Source organism: Zophobas morio, unplaced genomic scaffold (genome assembly GCF_036711695.1).
Source record: "Zophobas morio isolate AGI-343-1 ecotype UQ-CSIRO unplaced genomic scaffold, CSIRO_AGI_Zmor_V1 ptg000024l, whole genome shotgun sequence".
Taxonomy (NCBI): Eukaryota; Metazoa; Arthropoda; class Insecta; order Coleoptera; family Tenebrionidae; genus Zophobas; species Zophobas morio.
The window spans coordinates 4,969,577-4,996,756 of record NW_026972129.1 but is presented as its reverse complement, the minus strand read 5'-3'; the positions used below and the strand labels follow the sequence as shown (position 1 = coordinate 4,996,756).

The 27,180-nt window shown below is 30.0% G+C and overlaps 1 protein-coding gene across 1 annotated transcript in view; it reads left to right on the top strand.

The window, feature by feature from the left end:
* The window catches only part of LOC135134952 (uncharacterized), a 77,037-nt gene that overhangs the window by 37,383 nt on the left and 12,474 nt on the right, over window positions 1–27,180 (top strand). The window contains exons 2-3 of the mRNA XM_064063861.1: window positions 1,779–1,813; window positions 24,870–24,971. Coding sequence (XP_063919931.1) covers window positions 24,894–24,971 — 78 coding nt within the window. The 5' untranslated portion in view covers window positions 1,779–1,813; window positions 24,870–24,893. The remainder of the gene's footprint in view (window positions 1–1,778; window positions 1,814–24,869; window positions 24,972–27,180) is intronic.

Genomic DNA, 27,180 nt, shown 5'->3' with positions numbered 1-27,180 from the left:
AATGAACTATCTATGTAATAAGTATTCAGTTCTGATGACATAGAAATTATTACCGTTGACGGTAAATAAATGATATCTATAGGTAGATGCATTTGCATTGAAAAGCAGTCGGTCATGATACGGCTCATTTACTTTTTGTTAGTAACTGAAATTTTTAAAAATCGCCAAACTGTAAATTTCTTTTTACAGTAAAAGTAATATTTTATTTACGGAATATTAAATTTGGTTCCTCCAGTAGAAATCATACTATAAAAAGTAAATTTGTTCAGGTTTTAATTTTTGTATTCTTTCACTGTTCCCTTTTTTTCTTGTAATAAACTTTTCATTGTAGATCTAGGATTTTTTTGCCTTTTTATCGCTGTTACGTCAAACAATAATACAAATAATGGATTATATAAATTCATAAAAAATGGCCTTAAAATTACTATTATTTACCTGAAAAGCGTGTAAATACTTAGTTTTAATAAGGGTTTATTATTTGAAATCAGAAAAATTTAATGGAGATTCTTTTAATAATAGATAATACAACTTGTCCTGTAATGGATAACAAATATTTTCAATAAAGATTTCTTCAGTAATAAATATTCACGAATTAATACGGGGGAAAAATTTGAAGATTTAATTTACCTGTAAGAATTAAAGTTTTGTGGATAGCTTTTTAGTCCTGAAACTGGTGAGGTGATTTTCCAATAACAAAGAGAATAAAGTAGTTATATAGGACAGTAGCAAAAAAATGAGATGGTTTAGGAAAGATTTCATCAGAAAATCAAAATTAACGTCAAGGTAGTTAGGTGGTTATAAATTTGTATTTATGTTAGTTGAAGGTGATATTAAAAAAAATGGCAACCAAAATAGAAGGCGGGAATGCTGGAAATCATACTTCCAGGATTCTAGAAAATCAATGTTGACTGGACAATACGTCGAATATATTAAAATATGAATGGTTTAAATTTATAAAATTCAATTTTCCATCAAATTCCGGTTTGATGCGGTATGAGTTTAAAAAATTTCAAAGTTGCAAAGTGTTGGTTTGTTGCATTATGCAGTTTGCTTTTGTCAAGTTTAGATTAGTGTATTTTATCGTTGAAATGAGGTCATTGTTTCTAATAGTATATTGAAATTTTTGGTTTTGGTCTACACCTTTAATTACTGAACTGCTGCAACTTCGGTTGCACTTTCTTTACTTTTTATAGTAATCCTGGGATTTGTCAACCCAATTCTAAATGTCAAAATGGTAATGAAAGTCACGACTGCTAATTAAATTCACTTGGAACCAGTGAATGACTTATTTCTTGTCTCAGTTTAGATCTCACTTGCCTCCCTGAAGCGATCTTGTGTAATATTAATATTAGAGACTGCAGTTAGTGTGAATTAGGTGAACCTGTGGAGCAGCTTTGAATTCCCGTCAAGTGGGATCATGGTCGACGATTTAAAAATGGAATTGTTTAACGAAAGCTCATTTATAAAAGGACCACTAATGAATTTCATTAAGTCATTAAATGATTTATGCATTAAATATTCAACACAGCAGGGAAACAATAAACTTCATTTAAATGTGTTATTCACCGATGTGTCCGAAACTTGTATATAATAATAATATATTATCTGTAAATTAAACTTTTGATATCTTTTGGTAGTGTAATTGGCAATAATTTACAATGATATACAGTATTTTAATCTGTATTAAGCAAAAGTTGTAAAATTTGTCTACATCTGAAATTGAAAAATACTGAATTGTAGTAATGACGTATTACTAATTAATCTTACTTTTGTTTCAGATTACAACAGGCAAATATAGTTGCTACAAACAGAGGTAGGTAACTTAAAATCAAACCGTAGGTATCAAAGTGTCTGTGATTTTGTATTTTATAGAAGACTTCTAAGTAAATTTATCAAACAAGTCGTAAAAGTCTTATATATTACATTTTTCTGAATATTACTTTCTTTGTGTCTATCAATCCATGGGCAAAAGAACCTGTTGACTACACATCCAAAACAAAATTAAGTGTTAGTGACATATTTTACACTGTAAGAATTATTTTATGGAGAAGATAGCACGAGACTGTGGGTCTCACCAAAATTAATGGTATTGAGGAAGGTAAAGGGGAAATATCAGAAATGTATGTTTTTCTATTCTTATTAATTTAGCCGTTTACGGTTGTTATTCGTTTGATTTTTATTTTTTTATTTCGGTTAAATTGTTAAAACCTGTCAAACGACACTCAGTAAGATTTAATTGATAAAATGAAGTAGTTGGTTTTACTTTATTTTATAATTGGTATTATGTGTTGTACTGTTTTTGAGACTGTTTTACGTTATAATAAGCTATAGGAGCTAAAGTTTTTATAAATTCTCTGTCGCTACAATATTTCGTACGTACGGTTAAAAATATGAGACTAATGATAATGATATAATCTATGACTTTTTTAATATTCCTAGTTGTTTAGTTAGGATGATGATTTAGGAAAAAGGGAAATAGTGATGGATGTGATTTTAAACGGTCGTCCGCTCTGTTGACTTGATGATTTTAGTTGTATTTCCATAAATTTAGATTATGCAACTGTCAGTTGCTTGAACGAATTTCTACTTTCATTCCACTTGATAAAGTCATTCAAATATTCCTGTGTTCGCGACATTTTAACTTAAAAGTTTAATTTAACTTCATCTTTAAAAGATTTTGTTTTATTTTTTAATCTGTACTTGCACGTGAGGTTCAGCAGAGGGTATATTTTGCATCTTCTATAAACATCTGAGATTTGAAAAAAAAAAAAAATAGGAGTGAAGGAACGATTATCAGATAGATTTAAAAAATATATCACTTCATTTGAAAAGAATATTTTCTCTAGGAAAGTTTAATAATTTTAATTGTTTTGCTTAAACGTAACATGCATTTTTCGCTACAAATACTACTTTCGTGCTTGTTTACGACGTACATATTGTAAATATATATTTATTTATGTTGTATATCTATTTTATGTTCGTCGAATGTATTATTATAGTTATCGCCAAGTATAATTGAAATGTTTTCCTTTGATGTGGTCATGTATCTCTAATGTCGATACAACTGCTAATAAAATCGTGAATTCAAGTATTCAGCTCTAAATTATAATCGGTTGTGTAAGATGCTATGCGTAACCTATAATCCATTTGGTTTCTGTCTGGCAATCAAGAGTTCGTGACATAAACACCTGGTTCCATATACCGTTGTTTCTATAACGTTTCTTGCCGTATGGTGTCTGCACTTATTTATTACACATGTACATATCTGCACTGCTTTTCATTTGCTAATAATAATAAGATTACTCTTTTCCGGTAAATTTCGAATTTTTACGTTTTGGATTTATTTTAGTTTTTGTTTCGTGATGGAACTAATAAGTAGTACAAAAAAACATTTTGTGAATAGCTGTACTTTATCTAAAACTCTACAAATCGTATCGCGGAATCTATAACTAAAATGCTAATTAGAATTTACACAGCAATGTAGCACGCAATTAGGACGTGTGTGTGATTGTGGCCACACTTTTTTAGCTCAACGTTGTATTTAAACGGTTGATCTTATTTTAACAATGTTATTGGCCATAACAAACAAAAAATAAAATCTTACAAGTAATGACCTCATAGTAAGTAATATTAGAAATATATTATTTGAAAGTAAGAATTAATGCTAATATACGCAATTAAAACAAAATCATTTGATATGCGCCCTTCCACTAATATTCTTTTAATTTGTTGGAATACGATATTTACTTTGAGTGAAAATATTTATTTATGAAAGACTAACAGTGTGCACTATCCGAACGGGAAATGGGAGTTTGACTTTTGAGAAGAAAAACCCTGCCTGAGATTCCGTGCCCGCAACTGTACATGTTTGTAGGAAAAACTAGTAAAATTTTCCAGCAAAAATTGACAAAGGATTGAAAAAGTAATCAGATCTAGCTAGTTTCGGAAGATACTCAGTTCACAAGAAACATTAGCATAATTATACATGTCTCCAGGTATTATTTAGCTATTAATTAATTCAAGTTCCTTCTGCTACACTTTTTTTTCATCTTAATTTTCTTGTCTTTTCGTGAAGCACAGAACACGTAAATTAAAGGAAAACAATAAAAAACAGATGGAGAAATTTGCCAAAATAATTGTTCTTTAGGCTTGAAATTTCATAATCTGAAATGACTGTAAACGAATATTTGCAAGTTAACGGTTGGTTTCGTTTGTTATCTCGTCATGTCGTAACATTTACAGTAAATAAATTTATGAATTTTTGTATGAAAGTAAGAGATTTTAACTCCATACAAGCGTATTTTTAATAAAGTGAAGGTCGCATTCTAAGTAATTTGTACAAAAATGTAGTATTTACTTTTCGAATGATAACCAGTGGGGTGGGGTCATTTTAAAGAATGTATGATTTAATAGTTATAATTAAACTGTAAATATACACCATTAACAATGTAACAGTTAAACTTTGAGAAATGCATTTTATCTTCAAGTATAATATATGTCCGAGCTGCGACGAGAAAATTTTTCAAGTGAAAGGATACTTCGCGGGTTTTTCTTCCAAGAAGTCAAATAATGCTCTTTATTTTCCAAAAAATATATGTTTAACAATTTGGCAATTTCTTTCTTTAAAGCAGTCTGAAGATTCACATGATTTAAAAAAAAATCGAAATTATTGGTCGAGGGAGCCGTGGGAATTTGGGAAAACATAATGCTCTCTTAAGGTGCCTCAACCAATTAAGGCCCACGTAAGCTTTGAAAAATTATTAAAGAGGTAAATAGATGGTTAAAATATAATTTAATAACCTCTTGTCAAAGATTAACGATTGAATAATTAGTAGAGCATATATTTGTATACCATTTATTATCAAACAAAAAAATTATTATTGTTTATAAAAAATGATGCAAATGGGCCTACTTTGGATCACAGTGATCCAAATAGACTCCATGCGTAGAACCAAATAAAGCCCAACAAATTAAATCCATTTTAATTCAGCAAAGTAAGGTAACTTAACAAATTTTCTTTTTCAAATTAAAAAATCTTATGCCAAGCACACTTGGAATAAAATAAGTCACACTTTTGACAACAAGTAAGCTGACGAGAAGATTTTTAGATCTCGGAATCTTTTTCTTTTTTAATATATCGAGTTTCCGACAGCGAGGGAAGTATTGTCTAAACTCTTTAGACCAATTTTCATTACATCGATCAACGTGTGAGGCCAACGTTCTATAAAAACGTAAAACAACAATAAATAGTCCATTTCTAATATGAACATTGCGTAAGGTTACTAATAAGGTTTATTATTGAAAACATGAAAACAAATCATTTGTGTGCGTAACAATTTAACTAACGTATGTCACGAAAGTTTTGAGAAAATAGTAGCTAATTAGCAATAATTGTCGTAGGATCAAAGTGTCATGATAAACAAATCTTCCTTTAACATCAAATTTATAATGATCATTGTCAAAAGTCGAATAATTTTTGCCGCAATGTCTTGGACAGTTGCCTAAAAGTCAAATTTTAAACATTTTCCGTGATCAAAATATATCTTCTGCAACGATTTATCGAACAATATAATCTGAGTGTGAACAAGGAATGCCATGCTTAAATTTACCAAAAAGTGGCAGAGCAAAATCACTGTACACTGCAAATTTATTAATTGGAACTGCGAAGTTGAATTAAAAATCGACATTTTCACATAATCAGCGCCTACGATCCCGTCTGTTTCATTTTAGTTGGGCCACATTTACGCATACTATAAGGTAAAAACTAAACAAATTCTTTGTTATCGAACAATTATCAACGTAGATCATGTTCCAAGCAAGAGCCACAAATTTCAATATAGAACGTGTATACATCGACAATAAATAGTTTAACAATTAATGCTGCAGAAGGTCCATAGAAGGAAGCATTAAAGAAAAATAAAATGTAGTTTGCCTTTTTTATCACCGACGCTACCTCGGTTTCTTAATTTAGATCATTTGAGGTAATAACTAATAATGTTTAAATTGCACTGCGATACTACCAGTTACGTATTCCTCGTGAAGATTGTTTTTGATGAGACGCCAAACCGTGCATTGATCCAGATTTAGTGGTAGGAGCTGCTGAAGACTACACCAATGGAATAGGATTTTTAAATCTTGACATATAATATCGTGATTTAGGTGGGATCACTGTACAGTTTCAGGTCATTTGCATACATTAACATCTTGGAACGCTAGGGAGTTGCCAGTTGTTGACGCATAAAAAGTATAGTGAAATTTCCAAATCCGTTTGATATACAAGCTGATTCAACGTAAATGACGAATTTGACCTGTTTCGATAGGCACCCCAAAATACATTTTTCTTCTATTCCTTGATTCATAATAGAATTTCAAAAATATCATGAATCCAATTCAATTTTGAGCACTTGAAAATTATTTGCAGAAATGCCAAGATATTCGTTTACCAATATCGAGGAAACATTAATTTATAGAGAGTTAAAAAAATGCTCTGGTAGCAGCAAATTTGTACGCTAAGAGATATCCTGAACATAGATATCTAACAGATACAATTTTCAAAAGACTTGAAAGGAAATTACAAAACGATTGGTGTGAGTAAACGGAGACGTGTTTTAACCGCTACACATTTCGACAATCTTCTGTTTGTCGAATGTTAAAGGCTAACAAACTCCACCCGTATCATATGCAGTTAGTTCGTGAACTATAAGAGACTGACTTTAGCATTTTGCAATTTTGTTTGGGAACAGGGAATGTTCCCAATTGTATTAGGAACATTTTATTTAGTGATAAGGCCAAATTTTCCAACGATGGCTATGTAAACAAACAATTTACCACAAGAAAATCCATGATGGATTCGTGAAAATCATTCTCAGAGAATTATTTTCATCAGCTTTTATTTTAAATGATTGTAAAATTTGATGTTTTTAAAACCACAGACTTCGTGGATTTGTGATATTTTTGAAATTCTAGTATGAATCAAGGAATAAATGAATATAAAATGGGTTGCCGCTAACCACAAATCACATTCGTCATTTAGGCTGAATCACCCTGTAATCCCTATATGTGTTTAATACGAAAGGAAAGCATTCTTGGTGCTAAAGCAGTTAAGCTATAATAATTAGTAATGGATTTCTGTATCTAATTGCATTCTCCAAAAAACTGATCTAACGTTATTTAGACAGAACTTCCCCCGCCCCTGAAGTACAATCAAACAATTCCAGTTTCTCGATAAACAGTAAAATTAGATTTTGCGAATTTTGTTTAATTTTTTTTTAAATAAAGTAAAGATATCTGTTAAATGTGAAACTACAGGTAAAGAAATATACTATTCGTATATTTTAAATGTGTTTTTTATAACAAAATTTTGCGATGACATCATCAGACTTTTAGCAAAGACACAAAGATCAATTTGGATAGGTACAATATGATACTCTTAGTAATACGGATAATAGCACAATAATAGTACTGTATTTTCAAATTTTCGGGAAAATGAGGTAAGCCGTTGTTGATTTAATGAATAAAGTAAATTGATTTTATTCATTAATTTTTCACTCTGTATAAGCAATTCTAAAAAATGCGAATGTATTGATAAAGCACAAATACAGACTTATAATATTTTGCACATTTTGGAAGGAATTTATCTACCAAAATTTTAAGATGACGCCACAGAAGTTTCATTGCTTTGTGTATTATTAAATTGATAAGTTAAAAATGTTGATGTGTAAACATTTTGGATTTTGTTGGAAATTTGCATAGGTATTTAATTCACAATAGCTTAATTTGTGTTAACCGATAGTTACAAAGTGTTAAATTTGACCGTAGTCATAAAATTTTTCGTAACACAGAAGTAATTTTACAAAATGTACTTGCAGTTGCAATAATGAAATAATAAGAATACAATAATTTTTATAATAATATTTTTATAAGGGTGTAAGTTGCAAATAATACTTAGTGTAATAGTTATTGTCTCTCTAAGATATATGTTATATCTCTTCCACATCATATTTACTCGCATTTAACCGACTGTGGAAAAGTTGTTACTAGTAACACCTAAAAGAATAATGTGTTTATGAATAGCCTTCAATTATTTGGTTTATAGAAATGTTGCTGCTATCATATTATAGCTACTAAGGTCGTCTCAAAAGTTTTGGCAACTGTAACAACATTGCATTATTAGTAGTATTCTATCATACTATAATTCACGTGCCTCCTCAAATCATTTGGTCTGTAGTGGCAGTGCTAAGTCTTCATTGTGATGATGGAATTAAGCAGACAACATTTTCGAGCTTTAAAAAATTATAACAGTCATTGGACATAAAAGCCCTTTTAAAGCAGCGGTGTACCGTTTCTACGGTTATCTTAGACGAAGGCAGGTATCGTTGGCGGACGAAGAAAAAAGTGGACGATCCGTAACAACAACCACACAAGAAAATGTGAATGTTGTTGAAAAACTGGAAACAGCGACGACTTACATGTCCCGAGATGCAGTACTTTCTAAATATTGAATCGACAGCAATAGACACCATTTTACGTCAACATTTGAGAGTAAACTTCCCTCGCTTCTGAAGTATAGTTAAAGAAATCGTACTTCAAGTTATAAAATTTGATTTTGTGGAATTTTATGTATGAGAATCTTTATGCATTACAAAAAAGTAGCTTACGGTTGGGAAGTATAAATATGATGTATATTCTTGTTGAGCTTTCCAGTGAGTTTTACCATTGTAAAATGTTCCGATCAATATTTCAGCAAGGATGTATATGTCAATTCCTACACGTGCAGTACACGTGCAACACTAATAATAAAAAATATAGATAGATATGACACTACTTACAGTTTAAACAAAATTGTGATCCACGGGTCAATCAAGCCAGCGACGTTCGAGTTAGAAATTCAATATATACTCCAGTAGTTATTTGAATAAAATGTGATGACGCAATTTCGATTTTTTCTATAAATTTAAATGCCTAGAGTAAAGGTTCAAGGTGGATCCATAAACCACAAGTACAAGGCTATGTTATTTTATATACTTAATAAAACAAACTTTTGAGAGGACGTCATCAAATTGTTGGTGGGGATGATCAGACAAATTTTGGTTAGCGTTTTACCATTCACACGATATTCCTATATCCATGCATATATGTACTTCTTTGGCTTATGTTCGGGAAACAAATATTATAACACGTTGGGTGCCTCAAAATCTGACCCAAGAACAAAAATACTGACGTTTAAATTGCTGTCGCTGCATGCTGGGTATCTTTGAAGTTGGGACTTCAAACGTGTTGCAGAATTGTTAAAGGTGATGAAACTTGAAAACAGAAACAAAGCAGTAATTCAAAATTTGGGCGTTTGAATTTGAAGATCGACCAACAACAGTGAAAAGAGCCTGCAATGTTGGAAAGAAAATGATTCCTAGGTTTTCAGGAAAACTGACTTTATTTGATACTTTTGTTGCACTGGAAACGAAAAAGTTTGCAAGCAAGATTTTAATAAAACGTCAAATCTTCGTCTAGTAACATTTTTTAAACTCGTCAAATAAAAGTGGTGGAGTTCAAAAGGTAATTAGGCTGCTAATTTACTGTCGAATTTTTTTGATTTTTATAATTTTGTATAGGTATATGTTTTTTTAACATTAGAAAATAAAAGGTCATCGTAAGAAAAGAAGCCTGTAACAGTTGAGACCCTGTCGGGCGAATGCCGTTTTGTACGCCTGTTAAATCCGCGACTTTGGAATGCCCCGCGAACTTTCTATTTTCATAAGAAGTAAATGTTTCTAAAAAGTTGTTTTGAATGTTACGCTGATCCACGCAAATTCCATATTGAAATATGAATGTTTTTTATCTTGGTTAATATCACAAGGCGGATGCAAAACATGGAATCATGCATATTATAAAATGTCATACATTTCTGCAAAGTAAATCAGGAAGGAGGCATGGGCGGTTTGAGTGAATGTAACAGTAACGGTGTTGTGTTATGTCCTTGATCAAGTATTGTTTTAAGGTCGGATGCTTTCGCCCTCATCTTTTATCATTATCTTTTGCTATGTATCCTGTTTGTTGGTGCAAAGTGGTAACGTTTAACAAAAAAAAAGAAGAAATAGCCAATTTCAAACGTAAAATTTAAAGGTTTTACCAAACTTGTATTAACGAAATTTGGTTTAAAAATATGGATATATAAAGTTATTTAAATAGAACTTTCTTTGCTTTTAGAACACAAAAAATAAAGGCTTTTAAACAAGTCGGTTTCTTAGATAAATTATAAAATTTGATTCTGTAAATTTGTGCTAAAACAAAAAGAGGAGATGATTATTATTAATTTATTAATCTACAGGTAAAGAAGTACTCTACGGTATATGTTTCAAGTGAGATGTTCTGATACTGTCGTTAATCTTTTTAGTGGAGACAAATATATCAATTGTCGTACATACAGTGTAACACTAACAACAGTACTTACTGTTTACCTGAAATTTTAGGAAGGTTAGATGAGCTGTCTCTGACTGAATCATACCCGATACAAAAATACGTTGTTTCATTCATATACATATTTTCAGAAATCCTGTGTTATAAACAATTCTAAAAAATAAGAATGGATTGAGAAGTTACATGTACAGAAGTATGCTATTCTGCACCTTTTAGGTGACATTTATTCTATTGCTATGTACCACAGTTTATTTTTACAATATGACGTTACCACGTTATTTCAAATTTCATGAAATTTTTGACAATGAAAGGGTTCACAAAAAATCAAAGTTAGGGTTATTTTTAAAATGTGGTTACACTTTGTAGAGAGATAAAAAAAGGTATGTGTATGAAAGAGACTAAATTTTCATACACAGAGGGTTTAAACAAAATATATATAACAATTTTCAAATATTTCAGTTTTTTCAAAAAGAAGACGCTATATTTTATTACTGCATCTTATTTTATTTCTTTTTTGCTGAGTGTCTTCTATATTTAAAGTTGATAATTCCTGCGGTTTTTTACTTTTTTAAGGGATACATTGCAATGTTAGAAGAATGAGGACACAAAAGAGTAAGATACACTAATAAAATGCAGGGTGTTCCATTTGAAAAAACAGAAATGTCCATATTTGAAAATTTTAAAGTTTTAGAATTTTTTATAAACACTCTGTATATTAAAATTTGATTTCGTTGATACCACAATACAGCGCGTATCTTTGTTTATCCTTCCATAAAATATTGTAAGGCAGACTTTAAAAAGAAGCCTAGTACGTTTTTTTTGTGAACTCTTCCATTGTTAAAAAAATTCAAGAAAATTGGAATAACGTGGCAACATTGAATCGGAATTTAAAAGTAAACTGTGGTTGTAGAGGCTAAGAAAACGTAAATAAAAGATGTAAAGACATATGGGATGTTCCACTTACCAAAACTAAGTTGTGTGTTACGCCTTAGAAATAGAATCCTCCGTATAGTTAGTATATATTTAGGATGTAAAAGAGTGCCATAACATTTTAAGACGGCTAAGGCCGTTATGGCACCGTTTACATCCGTGGTGTGTTCAAGATTTTATCGGTTTCTGCCCATTTTAAACCAATAATCCAAAAATTAAATAAAAATGATATATTTTGGTGTCATAGTTACATTTTGCCGTTTATTCTAAAAAATTTGTGAACAGAATTAGAAAAATCATGGATTTAGGCGACGTATTGTCCGAAAATGTTAAAAATTCAACCAGTCAAGCATTAAATAGTTTACATAAAACCGGTAAAAATAATTTTGAGTGTAGTCCTTAAAGAAGCGTACAACTTTGGTCTTTGACTTTTTTTCTATCTCTAATAATTATCAAGGACCGCGCGCATAGTGACTCACTCTGTATACATATGTAATATCGAATGGAAATTACACTGTATAAGTAAAAATGGCATGTTTTACGACAGTAACATGAACTTTATTACTCGATTTTGATAATTAAAATTCATATGTTGACAACTGAGAAAAGCATAATATATTAAGCAACTTTTTTATCAGTAAGCTGCAACAAGTTTCTATAAATTTTATTCTGCAAACCTTAAATGCCACAAATAATCTGTTATTTACACCAAACTTTCTTTGGACATATTAAAATTTACTTTTCAAAAGATTTGCGTAATAATCTTTGTTAATTATTCGCGATGGAGATTTTATTTATTTTAATATGTACAGTACAACGTTAATGACAACGTAACCTTCTAAGAAAAATAAATGTATCTATTTAACAACTTTTGTTTGCCGTCTTCACGAACTTTTTGAAGAACACATCACACTAATAATAACAGGACTGTTCTTTAGAATCATTCTGAAATTAAATAAATTCTTTCTGAGATAATAAATAAAGTAAATTCTTCGAAACATTTATTTTTTAAACTTTTTGTAATGCACATTTCGCATAAATACTATACAAATGTAACAAACATTTATATACATTGTATTTTTCTGAGATGAAGTTATCAACTTTCGTGATGAAATAATAAGGTTTAGTCGAGGAGGGTTTAGTCCTTTTGTAATAACTAGATATAAATTAATGGTAGAGTTTGGCAAAAAATTGTAAGAACCTCATTATATAATTTTTGCATCAAGTAAAAGGAGTATTCCTTTAAGACAACAAATATTGATACATATATGTATGTGAAGTTGAAAATAGGACCTCCAGGTTTACCTAACGAGGGTCAAGGCGCGTAGGAGTACATGCTTGGACTACCGTTTACTTAATAATATTAATTAATTAATTTGAATATTAATAATGATTGATTTGGTAGTTTTAGGTATTATCGGTGTAATAATTTTTCAATACACAGGCGACACATGATAAGATAGATCCGAGGAAACAGCAAAACTATGAGCTGTAAAATATATTACCCACATCGAGTTCCGTGATTAACAAAAAAGGAGTAAGATATCTTAGATATCCGGTATATCTATTTACAATATAAAAATTATCGATATCTTTTAAAACAATGTTGACTTTCTTATGAATAATATAATGACACCCACACATTAAATAACAGTTAATGTTTTTTGCCTACGGGCTAACTGTTCTATATATTTATAACAGTTACCTACAACAAACAAACAATGTATTCCGACGGTGATCTCATAATATTTCCTCACAAAGAATGCTGTTGCTGTCAAGATTTTCCTAATGATGGAAGACGTAGGTATAACGTATAATAGTTGTCTGAAGGAAATATATTGAACAGATAATCTCCAAAACTGTCAACTTTGTTGCTCTGACATTTTAAGTGTACGTTAAGATTTGCATTCATTCGCAATATGAAAATTGATGACGTGTTTGTAAAAATTTTTATGCAAATATTACACAAAATGGAATGTAAAAAGGTCTTTTATCTATGGTTTAATAATAATTTAACTCTATTTCGACACTATTGATAGGTAAATGTATACATATTACTCAAACGAATGCGAGTTATATTCAGAATTAGATAAAATTAAAAGTACTTGTCAATTCTATTTTTTAAAAATGTTTGTTTTCCATTGAATAACGCATATGGCGAAAAAGTTTTTCCTGCATATTTAAATTTTTAGTTTTACAGTTTATATTATAGAATACATAATGGATTTTCTAGAAATTAGGGACAATTAAAAGTACGTAAAATCTTATAAATTTGAAGAGGTGCGATATCGTTGGTAACTTGGTAATACATCTACTGCTATTTTTTTTTAAATCGCCATGATATCTCAAAAAATATTAGATATGAACCGAAATGTACTACACCCGGTTGGTTAACATGGACTTTGGGATTTCATAAATCATTATTAAAAGGAAAGCTGAAAATGTAAACTACCTACTACGTTCAAATAAAAAAATCAAGTTCCTAATTCATTAACTGTTTTGTGTCACCCTGTTACATAATTTTAAAACTATGAATCCGTTGATAAGCCACAAGAAACGAGTCATCATATTTTGCGTATTTTAGATAAGATTTATTCAGTAAAATTTTGAGATGGGCTAAACGGATAAATTTTGATTACTGATTCACTATGCTTACAAGTATAACATATTTCAGACCATTCGGTTTTGCGATTTCAAAGTTAACTAAACTGCAAAATGTTATATAATTGTAATTTTTTTTCCAATTATCTACATTCATTGGACAAAATTGTAAGATGCTGTTATCACTTTTGGGGGAGATTAAAAGGGATAAATTTTGAATAAATGTTTACTTACACACAGAGTTGTGTACACTTAAGGTCGATTTATAAACTTGCCGCTGAAGTTGCTGTTCGCCGTTGACGTTGCCGTTGCAAGATAAATATGCAGCAAAGGTATGCGTCGTTTATATTATCCGTTGACGTTGCTGTTGGAAGTTAGCACGCCGTTGGGGTGACGTTGGAAATAACCAACTTTTAACTTTCGCCATTAGGTATATAAACGTGAACAACATAACCTCGTAACGTATAAACTCAATACAAGCATGAGTTCTTCTATAACAAAATTTTCTAATGATGTCGTCCATATTTTAGCAAGGACATAGTGTATTATTGTTAATAACAGTACTGCATTCTCAAATTTTTATAAAAATGCGGTGAACTCCTCTTTGAACTGTTCAATAAAATAAATCGTTTCCTTCTTTTTTTTGTGTCACCCTGGATAAGCAATTCGAAAAAAATGTGAATGTATTGATAAACCAGAAGTATAGATTCATAATCTTTTTTATATATTTTAAATAAAATTTATTTCGATTATTTTGGGTAAGATTTATTCGAGAAAATTTTGACATGACGTCATCAGTTTTTTGAGAGGAGATAAAACAGATAAATTTTGATTAACGATTTACTAGGCTTACGATAACATTAAAACGTTTGCAAGATTTCATAGCATTCGGTTTTGCAGTTTCAAAATTCAATTGCAAAATCTTGTACTACAGTCAAAGAACATTAACGTATAACGTTATACGTTAATTTTCGTTGCTACAGTTTAATTTTTTTCCAAAAATCTGGGTCTCTACGGTAGAAATTCAACATGGGCTCACAACCGCAAGTGTAGGAGTATATTATTTCATAAAATTTTGGAAATCACATCATCTCGTTATTACTGGGAATGATCGGGCAAATTTTGATTTACGTTTTATCATCTACACAAAATCCCTAATATACATGTTACAGTCAAAACTCGTTTTCCGTTAAAACGCGTTTTCTTTAGTTAAAACTAGTTTATACTAAAAGCCTTTGTCACAAGTCGAATTTACTGCTATTTAAAAATGGCCATCAGTTAAAACTTGTTCTGACCAGATAAAACGCATTTTGTCGAAACGATTAAGTTAAAAGTTAAATTAAAAGGATTAAAAAAATGCATGTTATTGCTTTTTAAAATATTCATTAATAATTCTTGTTCACACATTCACGTTGTTGATGTTAATTAAAAAGTTTTATCTGGTTAGAACTAGTTTTAACTGGCATTAATTTTCAAACGGCAGTAAATTCTAGTTGTATCAACGGCGTTTAGTAAAAACTAATTTTAACCAGTTTTAACTGAAAATGGGTTTTACCTGTAACACAGACCTACACATAAAATTTGATGACAATCGATCCAATGGTTTGGAAGATTATCTGTCTTATAAAAATCCACATAGACGACAGACCTATCGAAACGAGACATATTTTTGTATTTAAAGGGTCATGAAACGTTGAGAAAACATGAAAGTTGGCAGTTTCATTGGATGGAGCCTATGACAATACTTCCGAAGCTCGGGAAGTAAAAAAAACTGCATTATCCGTAAATATATATTTATCACATTAATTTTACTAAATGTATATATTTTTAAACATGCATGTAATGTTATCGTGGAAGATTCCTAATTTACGAGTTGTATTTTAGTTGTGAGGCACATAAAAACAGATACATCTCCCAGTTTTTCGTTTCAAAAACCAACATTTCAGCTGATCTTTGCAACTATGAAATAAAATGAACTTTACTCTTCTCGTGCCATCTGCAATTTATGGCAATTTGTTATAGCCAGCGGGAAATAAATTTGTTTATCGAAATATCAGCGCGTGCTATTTAATTGTTTTATAAAAATATTTGTTTTCTGTTGCAGATAAAACAACAAAATTTCATAGTCTTTAAATTTAGAAAGCAAATGTCAAAGATAATGTGGGAAAAATAAAAAAAAACTGTTATTTTGAAGTAACCCGCATGGAAACGTCTAGAAACTACTTAACATAACATGCAATATACAAAATGTATGAAATGTGTCTGCACACCTGCTGAACTAATGCTTTTGAAAAAAAAAAACTTCGTCGCTGTGGGGACAAACATTTTTTAATTCTTATTAAATGACAGTTAAAAGGGGTTTTATACAGACAAATTGTTCAGATCAAGATGGATAGAAGTGTGGTGATTCAAATTTGTTGCAAAGTTGGCAAAGTCCTTAGGAGCTGCATCAATTACTTGAGAGTACGCCCCTTCCAAATATTGCAGCCTTTTGCGAAACAGACCGTCGCAAGTAGGTAGCCATTCACATACTCGACACGTCTTAACCTGGGTCTTGTCCATTTTTACGAGATGATTTCGTACAGGGCAGTGTTTGTTACCTGTCAAAGTTCATTCTTTGTCAAATCGAGAAGCTTGTTAGTCTTCTTTGCCGAAAATGTAACAAACTTTTTCGCATGCTGTTGACATAGAACTTGTTTCCAGTGGAATTCTTTTTCCCTTTTTTCCCACTCATAGATTTCAAAAATCAGGTGGGCTTTCGTTAGCCCACAGTATGGTTCTGGACCAGATTACTATGGAGTTGGAGGCGAACTCTAAAATTATCGTGTAGAAGGTAAAACGTTAATCAAAATTCGTCTGTTCATATACTATCTTTCCTTACCAAAACTGTACAAGTAAATTTATTTTAAAAAATACGAAGTTGTTTTTAAAATTTTGTACGCTTTAGGGTTGTAGTGAACATGATGAATCGCTGATCATAATTTGACAACGTCGTCTCAAAATTTTCTTTGAAATTTATGTTTCTTTTTCGTAATGTATTAATGCATTCATATTTTATTGTTAGCTATAACTGATAATAGCAGCCAGAGCACGCTTGGAGTGCGGTAGATCAGTTACTATCTTAGCTTTATTATTTATAAAATTATTTTCATTCCTAATAATATCAATATTTTTTGCACTCCTGTGTTTTGTTGAAAGACTTGTGGCGCTAACTGTAGCAAAAGTTCATAATTATGTGGTATCTGAGAGTTTGGGTAATTTATTTAGCTTTGCCGGTTGCGGCCGCACCTACATTGACTTGTTTTGCCACTGTTAAAACTTTTCAAGGTGTTTTAATTTTTATGATAATTCCACTTTAATTTTAATCGGCTTCGATCGATTTCTTTTTCTATAATGTTTCGAGTTAAATTTCTACTGTTTATAAAATTTAAAATTCCTGTTCTTTGTAACAGATTTCACAATTAGCCAGTTAGGAAATACAGTTGTCAAAATATTTGCGAAAATCCGTAAGCAACTGATGAGTATTAATTTAGTTACTTGTAATGTCGATTTAGAAAAACGAAATCAATAGGTATGCAAAGGTGCTGTTCTTATCTTCATCGTTTTTATTTTAGTGTAACCTAAATATATTAAAATTAAATAAATTAGTTATAAAATTAATTTTTACAGGAATCCACTCTTTGAGTCTATAACTTTTATCTTGTCTGTAAACTGTTCTTTCAAGTAAATATTTATTCTAAATTAATTATTATTTTTACCTGAATTTTAGAAAAAAAAGAGTTATTTTCCAAACTGCGTTATGTCAAGACTTTCACAGCTTTCGTTAATTATGTTACGTATTGGTAAGTGCACTTAATATTTGCAAATGCAGATTCAAGAAATGTTTTAATGACAAGTATAAAATGTGTGCAAAATAAAAACATCGATTAGAATTTATTGAAATGTTGTGTAATTTTTGTTGTAAATTAGTCTTCACTTTTTGCCTGGAGAGAAAGCGTTTCAAATGAGAATAAAATTCAAATAACACTGAGGAAATATTAATTCCAAGTAAAGTAATATAATGAAATCAAAATAATTCATAGTAATGCAACTGCAAATATAATATTACACAGTTTAATATACAGTAATTCACCAAATTGTTCCTCTGCTACATAATTACGACACTGTACAATATCTTACTTTTGTTGAATTCACTTAAATCTGTAGGTCATGGACGAATGATTATAATAACCCAAAGGCACAGTGAAATGTAAAGAAAAGGTTTCCTTAGCACGCGACACACCCAAAATAATGCAGTGTGGGATAAAATTAAAAGTATAAGATGAACTTGGCCCAGTAGAAAGTTAAGATTCACCTTTCCTTTTACTGTGGTTATTATTATCTATTTAGTTTCGGAACCTGTTACTATATTTAATAACAGATTGCTCGATTCAATGTTGCCAACATGTCCGCCGTGTAAAATAGGTATCAGTGGAAAGTCGTCAGAAAACATGCCCATAAACAAGATGTCTAATATATTAGTGTTATTACTAATGGAGCTACAAAAATTTAAATATTTTGCCCACTCGTTGATTAAACTAAATTACTTATACATCTTAATAGCAATGCGAAACACACCCTTCACTTTTACTTGCTTTCTTAAATGTTTTAATTTAAATTCCTTCAACCTTTATAGAATTCTACCTGTCGCAAAACATTAAATGTGCATTTAATATCGTCGATAACAGTTTTTTCTTTTATATACGTAATAAAGTAATTAACAACCTAACGTCTAAGATAAACAAAATATTTACTGATTCAGTTTTGGCTCATCCTTACTTAAAAGGAAAAATAACAGGAAGATGGAAGATGACTGTTAGTGGATCAGTGCTATTATTAAACAAAATCGCGATGTAACTTGGTAAACAAAAAGAAAAACAAGTTTCATTTTAAATTTATCGACTTTAGATTTTTGATGTGTTTCATTTCAGTACGTTAAAATGTTTTCTACCGATTAATAAATTGTTAAAAAATTCAATTTATCCAATTTTATTATTTGTATCAATATTTTATCTAAAATAAAATACGAATAATCTTGGTTGTTCTCCATTTTTTTGATGGAGTTATCTACGATTCGGTATTTTGTCATAAAACACTTAATAACACTTAGGACTAGCGGCAATAATAGTGAAAATGCAGAGTATATTTATTCTGAAATAATTGTGGAATAACAGTTGCATTTTCTTTCCAAATAACTGATACATTTTTTGAAATAATTTTGAGATAATATATTATAGTCTGTCATTTTCCGTTATCGTGTATTGTCTTGTGAACGATTTTGCCCCTGTAATAAACATACGTACTAATTTATTTGGTTATAATTCTAAGTGCATTCAACCTCTTTCCTGTGCATTGAATATTTTTCACGCACGCATAATTTTATACCGGAAAAAGTATAAAAATTGTTATGGTAACTTGAAACTTGATGTTACAGTTTCATACGTAAACTAAATGATGCTTAAATTAAATTAATAATTATACCAGAATTTTATCTTCAAAAATTGTTAAATGTTTTTGGGAATGATATTTATGCAACATTTGGAATGTTTTCGAACAATAAAACTAGCAGTGAGTAATTCATGTAATTTAAACAAATTGTCAGAGTAGGTATGTGTAAGCGTATACTGAAGAGAATTTAATCGTAATCAAAGTGATCTCATTAGTTAGTCTTGTGGTGTACAGTTTTAAAAAACTTCATTTTATGTTGTTAAGGATTTTCTTCTTTCTTGTTTGTTAATTAATTATACAGTTGTTTATCAGGTGGTACAAGACAATGATTATATTCCATTAAAAAACTAGCTTGTATTCGAGAGGTAATAAAATACATTCCAAATGTTAAAACTAAAATGTCATATATATCTAATATACTTTTTAAAAAGTAAAAATTACGAAAAATAAGAGATTTAATTTGACACATATTTAAAATTTAATAGCGAGTTGCATATTAAATTCTGAATGGTTTGCTTAATAAAAAAAAAATCATACAATAAAATACAATTTTAACACCAATTTCGCCTTGTTTACTGATTGCTTTGTGATATTTTAGCCCTGTTTGCAGAAAAAGTTGTAACGAGTTAATAGTATTAAATGAATAATAATGCTGCTGTTGATAATGTGGTCTGTGAAAAATTTTTAATTTACCAAAATATTTGAATTTGATCAATTAGAATGTATATTCGAATTTACTGGCGTAGATAGTGTAATAATTAACAGAGAACAAAAAAAATATGCTAATTAGTTGGTAGTTTAAATATGTAAGTAATTTGCTGTAGAGTCATTAAAATATGTTTAGGTGAAAGTAAACACATTTTTTTTTATTTTTCACATTTTTTTATATCACATTTTTACTTTCAATAAGTAGCTGCCTAATTCATTTTAATCTTTACGTATTCCATGATAATTCATCCTCCCAATCGACTTTCAGTTTCACTCACCTGTTTTTGCCACTTACCTAACATTTTAATGTATTCAACTTAACATAATTTAGTTTAATGTTGATAGTTAAAGTAATGTTTACACACGGAATGCACGATGAAGATAAAATATGACGTTTTACTTAAGGGGGTCGAAGCAGTGTAAAAATTAGTGTAAAACTGAATTTTAGTTTGCTTCAGGGTCCAGTCAATTCAAAACAATTCAGAATTAAATTCATATCAAGAGTGCCGTAGTCATTCAGTTGACCGTTTGTTAACCCCTTGCAGTTATAGTTTTCATAAATGTCATTAAAGACATTAATAGATATTGGAAAAAAAGAAAGTATACATATCTGCACTCAAACATAATAACAATAACAACTCTGTTCAATGAAATTTTTCTGACAAATCTGATTGATGAAAAATGATTCCTACTTCTTGAAGAAATATAGAAGATCACTTTCCATCATAATACTTTAAAAGAAGAAGCAAAATAAAGAATATATTTTCGTTAGACAAAGAGCAGAACTATTAATGATGTGGGTAAGTATGCCACCGTAGAGATATTTCAGCCTTCGGCAATTTCGAGAAGTAGAAGATTTGTTGATCAGCACCTGATAGGTTATAAACCTGAGCGAAAGTGCTCGTTCTTACAATCTCAAGTCTACGCTTGTCTTTCCAATTTTACTTTCGGTTACACAAAAATTAAATTTATTCATTAGCGTATACCAGATTTATTAGTTATCCCCACTCAGTTTTATACTCTTATAAATGTAACTGATAACACAGCTTTAAACTGAACAGATGGCAAGCAACACTGTTAAGAAAGTTCTTAACAGCATAACGTGCGAGATTGAGATATATATTTTATAACGGCAGGTACCGTTTATAATAATTAGGACATGTTAGAAAATTTATTAGGAATATATGAGTGCGTAGATTTTTAAAGTGGTTATGACATGAAGTTAGTAAATGTATTTATGTGATCAGGAGCCGATGGAAGATTTGCAAAAAATAAAGACGTTTTTACATAATCATTTTAAAAATGAAAACAGCTGTTACTAAGAAAGAAGTAGAGGTAATTGTTCAACTATTTCAAATGATTGTGCATTCTGTACACTTAATATTTTCCAAGTGATCAGAAAAAATTGTTTATTCTTTAATTTACTGGTTTACACATCGTTTTAATAATATATTTGATTAGTTGCAAATTTCTCTTATGTAAATTTAATACTCAGGGTAAGTGGGAAAACTTACTTTTTAATTTTAACTGATTTTACGAACGAACGCATATTGTTGAAACGTTCCCTAAACCTATCAAAAATATAAAAAAAAAACACTTTTCGATAGTAGAGATAGACAAAATAGGGACATCAAGTAGTGCCAAGCAAGTGTTTCCAAAACCACGAAACATACTTCTGAAAAGTAATAGGTACAATGGTCGCGATTTGGCCTATTTCATAAAGTAAACACTGGTAAACTCTTTCAGTAAAAAAACATTGTTGTTCCATTTTAGAAGTTTTTATATCATAACATTTTTGTAAAAATGGTGCTTTTTCCTATTTGAATCGGTGTATCTTGTTTTACGAATTAATCTTATTTAAATAACTTAAATTTAAAATGCCTTTTTAGGTAACAGTTGCGTTTTTCAAAAAATTTCAGTGGCACATACAACTTTAGCCTTTTACCATAAGTATTAGTTATTAAAGTTTTAGTTCGAAACACATTATGTATAATTATATGAAAATGAACATATCAACAAACTAGTCAGTTTTGTTAATCGGTTTCAGTGGTACACGTGGTAATCAATGTAACGAAATCTGAACCATCTTAATTCAAAGTGTACATAAGGTTACAATAATTTGCTTTCATTTAAAAGTAGAGGCGTATGAAGATATAGTTATATTGAAAGAGCAATAAAAATAAATCAGAGGAAATCATGGATTTTTGAAGATTTGCATTTGATATAATTTTCGTCTTGTCAGATAATTGTCACTTTGAAAGTTTGAGTGTAACATGGAACGATCAAAGACAAACTTTCAAAACCTATGATTGTCTTTAATCGTTTTTTTATTGCTGTCTTGATAGTAACATTTTTTTAATATAAATTAGACTTTTCAGTTTAAAATAGTTTTCAGAATTAAATAGGATTATGTTGGAGGTAACCGCATTGGAAAATTAGTTTTTACATTGTGAAAAGTAAGAGACATTTGAAAGATAGGTACTATAGGATCAAAAAACAAACTTCTCTAGAAGGCCGTGAAATTTATTTTTAAAACAATGGTGTTGAAGTTGCAGCTATTTGATGATTTCATCCTTTATTTAACCTCAGTTGTCAGATTAAATAACGAACGCTTTGGTGTTATCAACATCTTTTTTTTTATAAATTGCACGGCCTACTGGAGAAGTTTTTTTCGATCATATGATATTGTCATTGGTATACCACATGACTGGAAAAAAGAGTCCTTAAGTAGGCCATTAAAATAATAATTTTGGCAACACCAATGCATTCCTTGTTCAATTTGATAGTTGTGTTCATATAATTGTGAAATAACTGTATTCCTAACATCATTAAAAAAATAAATTTGAATGCCTACTGTAGGACTGTTTTTCCGTCATATTGGTATTTGTAACAAAGCAATCGGACTGAAGTTACAAACTTTTACCATTTTTTTTTTGTGATTTTTTCTATTTAGTTCAATGTTAGTCTGATTGATATTTTAAAATTCGAAATTTCAGGTTTTAATAATCGGAGAATGTTTAAGACGCAAATAAATGAAAACAAATGAAATTTATTTCGACAGTACTTACTCTTTTCATAATTTCGGTTTGATAGTACATTTGTATGTTGTTATCTATATTTTGAAAAGGTTTCGCTGAATCTTTTTACTATAAATTTTTCAGTAAAGGCAGTGTTTTGATCTAATAAAAAGTTGAAACACAATATCTCGAAAGTTGTTCTACTGTCTAAGTAGGGAAATACGTACAACCTAGTTAAAACCACTTCACATTGTGCCATTACTGTATTTTCCATATACAGTATATAATTGCTAATTATAGCAGTAATTACCTTGATATAGACTTGTGTTTAGTACCTAAATCACATTAACCCAAAATTAAATCAAAAGGTTTGATGGATCAAAATACCTGAACCAGTTATGTAATGTTCAAAAGATGTTTTTAATCCGGGAATGGAAATGTAGGTATTATTACGAAACGTATATTCGTACATTTGTCTAATAGTTTTGACTGCAAAAATGCAGAATCTTTGACTGAAAATTTCTCTAGAATCGATTAAGGAAACGTTTACTCTTTTTTTTTTCAAGGGTTGAATCATAATTCATATTTATGGAAATTTTTTTGAATGATTCAGCGTCAAAATATTACGTTGTTCAAAAGAAATTTAAAATGAAATGTGATCGCTATACTGTTAAAAACATACTAAGCAATAAGTTAACAACACAAAAATAAAAAAAAAACTTCGTGTTAACCGACAACTATTTCAAGATTAACAATGAAGATCAACAAAAAACTGAACAGAACTCGAATGCATTGAAATTATTGAACTCTTAACAAATTGTTTTGAAATGGCAGCTTATATTTTTTTTATAAAATGTGTGGGTTCTAAATTTACATAAACACTAATTCAACAAAAAATGTTTTTATATTTGTTACTCTCATTGTTCAAGATTATCTTTATCTACTGTTAGTAAATTTCTAAGTTTTACTCTTGCCTAGAGTATAATAAATGACGAGGTGGCTATGTCCAAAAACAAGTCAAAAAAGTAAAATGACAATATAGTTTTCAGGGTAATTATATCCGGTTCATGAAAAGCGAATTAAAAGTTAATTGCGATTAAATTTTAGTTGGGGTTCGTTACTATGCAACGTGCATGTTTTCACCAATCACGTAAATCGTAGGATACCAAACTGCCCAATAAGAGGACAGAAGAGGAGAGTATTTATTAAAATGAAATACACAATTATTATAAAATTATAACATTTATAACTAATAATAATTTATTGGAGATTGCTAAGAATACTTCTATTATTTCATTTATTTGAATGAAATTGTCTAAATGGAGATAGTGTAACTGTGTTCTGTATCGTATACGATTTTCTTATCGAATCTGCCCTCGTATTCCACTAGGGCTAATTTTATTGGAATGCATGTGAAAAAATTTCCAGGAACAGTCACTTGGGAGATTATAAGTGAAAATTAAATGACTTTGGAATTGTATGTTCTCAAATGGCGGTACAGAAACTGATTTTTAACGAATACCTTCCTAACCACTAGAGAAAATAAACACTGCACTGTCCACAACAAAACAAGAGAGATAGCATCATCAACTTTTTAAGGAGATAAATTTTGTGTGCAACAAAGTAATCGTCTATTGACTATCAATTGGCAGTTTAATTAGTCATCCAAAAAATGTTCTTATGAAAAAACTTATATATATTTTTTTGTTACAGTGATGCCCAAGCGTAAACATTCTCATGGCTGCAGTGGTTAGCCATGCAATGCGACGATTTCCAACAACTCAGCCTGATGCCGTTTATCCCTACGGTTTAAGGGTAAGTGTTATTACTTATTAGTCTAATTATTGTATAAGTATACCTCGACATGAACGGTTGTTATTTGGTTGAGTTAAATTTAAAAACACCAATTTCCTTACTTCAGGCAGAAAGAACAGAATCATATTTCTTTAAATGGATCTACTTAAATATATCTAGCTTAAATGCTTTACAAACTCAGCTCACCCTCCAACATGTTTCACGGTTTGTAAGCAAAATCTGTTAATAAGTTGTAGACAAAACGTTTACTATTTTCAAAGTTTTTTTTTCAATTTGCACCTTAAGCTTCAAATCGAAAACTGGTCGTAAGTTATTTCGATAGAACTTCTCTTGCTCCCAAAGTACAGAGTCGAACAATATAGCTTCGAAAAATTAGAAGATTTAGTTTTGGGAATTTAATTTGTTTATGATAACGATAACCCTTATAAGCTAAAATAAATCAGACGACGGTCAGATGGCGACAGCAGGTTTTCGCTTGGGAAGTAGAAATATGATGTCTCTTAAATAATAACCAGTTTGGAATGTTGCTTTATTTTAAATTGAAAAAAAAAAGATAATTAAAAGGGCCAAAAAAGTAATTTTTTCCGATTAAAAATAATATGAGATACAAGCATATTGCAAAATTATAGCTGAAATAACTGTTGTTTTTAAAGACACTTTTATTAAAAACTTTTTTCATTCAAAACAAACAAATTTCTCTATGCAACAAGTTGGACAAGCAGAGCATTTTACTAAAAAAAAAAAATTCAATCTAGAAATGTTAAATTCGAAATACAGGAATTTACTGTGGTTACGTTAGTGTGCACATCACAAAGGTCATCGTAGTGCTAACATTCATTTTCAATTGTGCTGCGGGTCATATTCCATAACGCATCATCTTATTACATTCCGTTATTCTTGGGATGAATAAGCGAAATTTGTGAAGAACGGTATTTAGTATATTATTATAATTTGAAGTCATTGGTTTTATCTCCACCGGCAAAATTCGTGACCTTTTTGGTGATTGTGTGTGCAAAGTATTTGGACTTCCCAGTTTGTAGTTACTTCTAATTTAAAAAAAAATTTAATAGGGTTATATTTAAAAATAAAACAATATATATATGTATGTATACTCTCGTTGTAAATATCTTACATCTTGCGTCTAAAATACCGTAGTGCTCACTTCAGGTGACTGTCTTCATTTCCATCTTTTTAGCGTTATTTATAACATTACTATATGTTACATTAAGCAATCTACTGCATGCCGTCCGCATGTTGCTTTCAATATACTGTTTTCCGAAGCTGGGGAACGTGCTGATACTAAAATTTTTGTCTAAATAAAATTTTAATAAAAAGGATCATGGTAAGATTTTTTCTGGACTGACCACATTATTTTTGTAAATTAAAATCAGAGGCTAGGGAAATTCTACGTAAATAAGTTTAGACCATTTTTTTAAAGATAAAAATGAAATAGCCTTAAGTTTATATTTGCAATCTTTAGCGTCAAGCTATATTTAATAGCGACTACAGTTCAACTCTTATCAATTTTGTATTCTTTTTTGTTGTTTTTATCGACAGTATTTAACAGAAGAGTTTTAGGAATTTCGTTCCATCGTGTCCATTTAGGCTAAAAGAATACCAGACGACACGAAATTTTTACGTCAATTTAAAAATTATTTACCCTGTTTCACACATTTATTTATTTTTCAAATTATAAACTTAGAACATGGAAACCAATCCCCAGTGTTAATTTGTCTGTGTTGTGTATATACGCTAATTATTATTATCAATTAAGTAGCTTTTCTTTTGAGTTGTCAGTCTGAATATAACACAGGATAAATATAAAATTTTCTAAGTATTGTTTTCTTTACTCACCTTAAAAAATAGCATTTTTCTTTTTCGTGGACTTCGTAGTCGTAGCCGATTATTTGAAAACAAATATTATACACATTTATGGTTGTTGGAATGTCTGGAAAAAAAAAGAATGCTTATCTTCAACAGCACCTGCGAATTTACATGTAATATCAAAGGGCTATCAGTGGAACGGATGTTACGCAGTTTGTACAATACCTACTTTTTCCCATTTGCACAGTGCAGCATATGTTGAAAACTATTAGTATTCTAGTACGGTACAGAAATTCTTACACCGCAAGAATTGTATCTGGCTATTTAAATAAAGAATCAGATAAGAGAGAACTTTAAACTTGAACTTAATTGAACACGTTTGGGA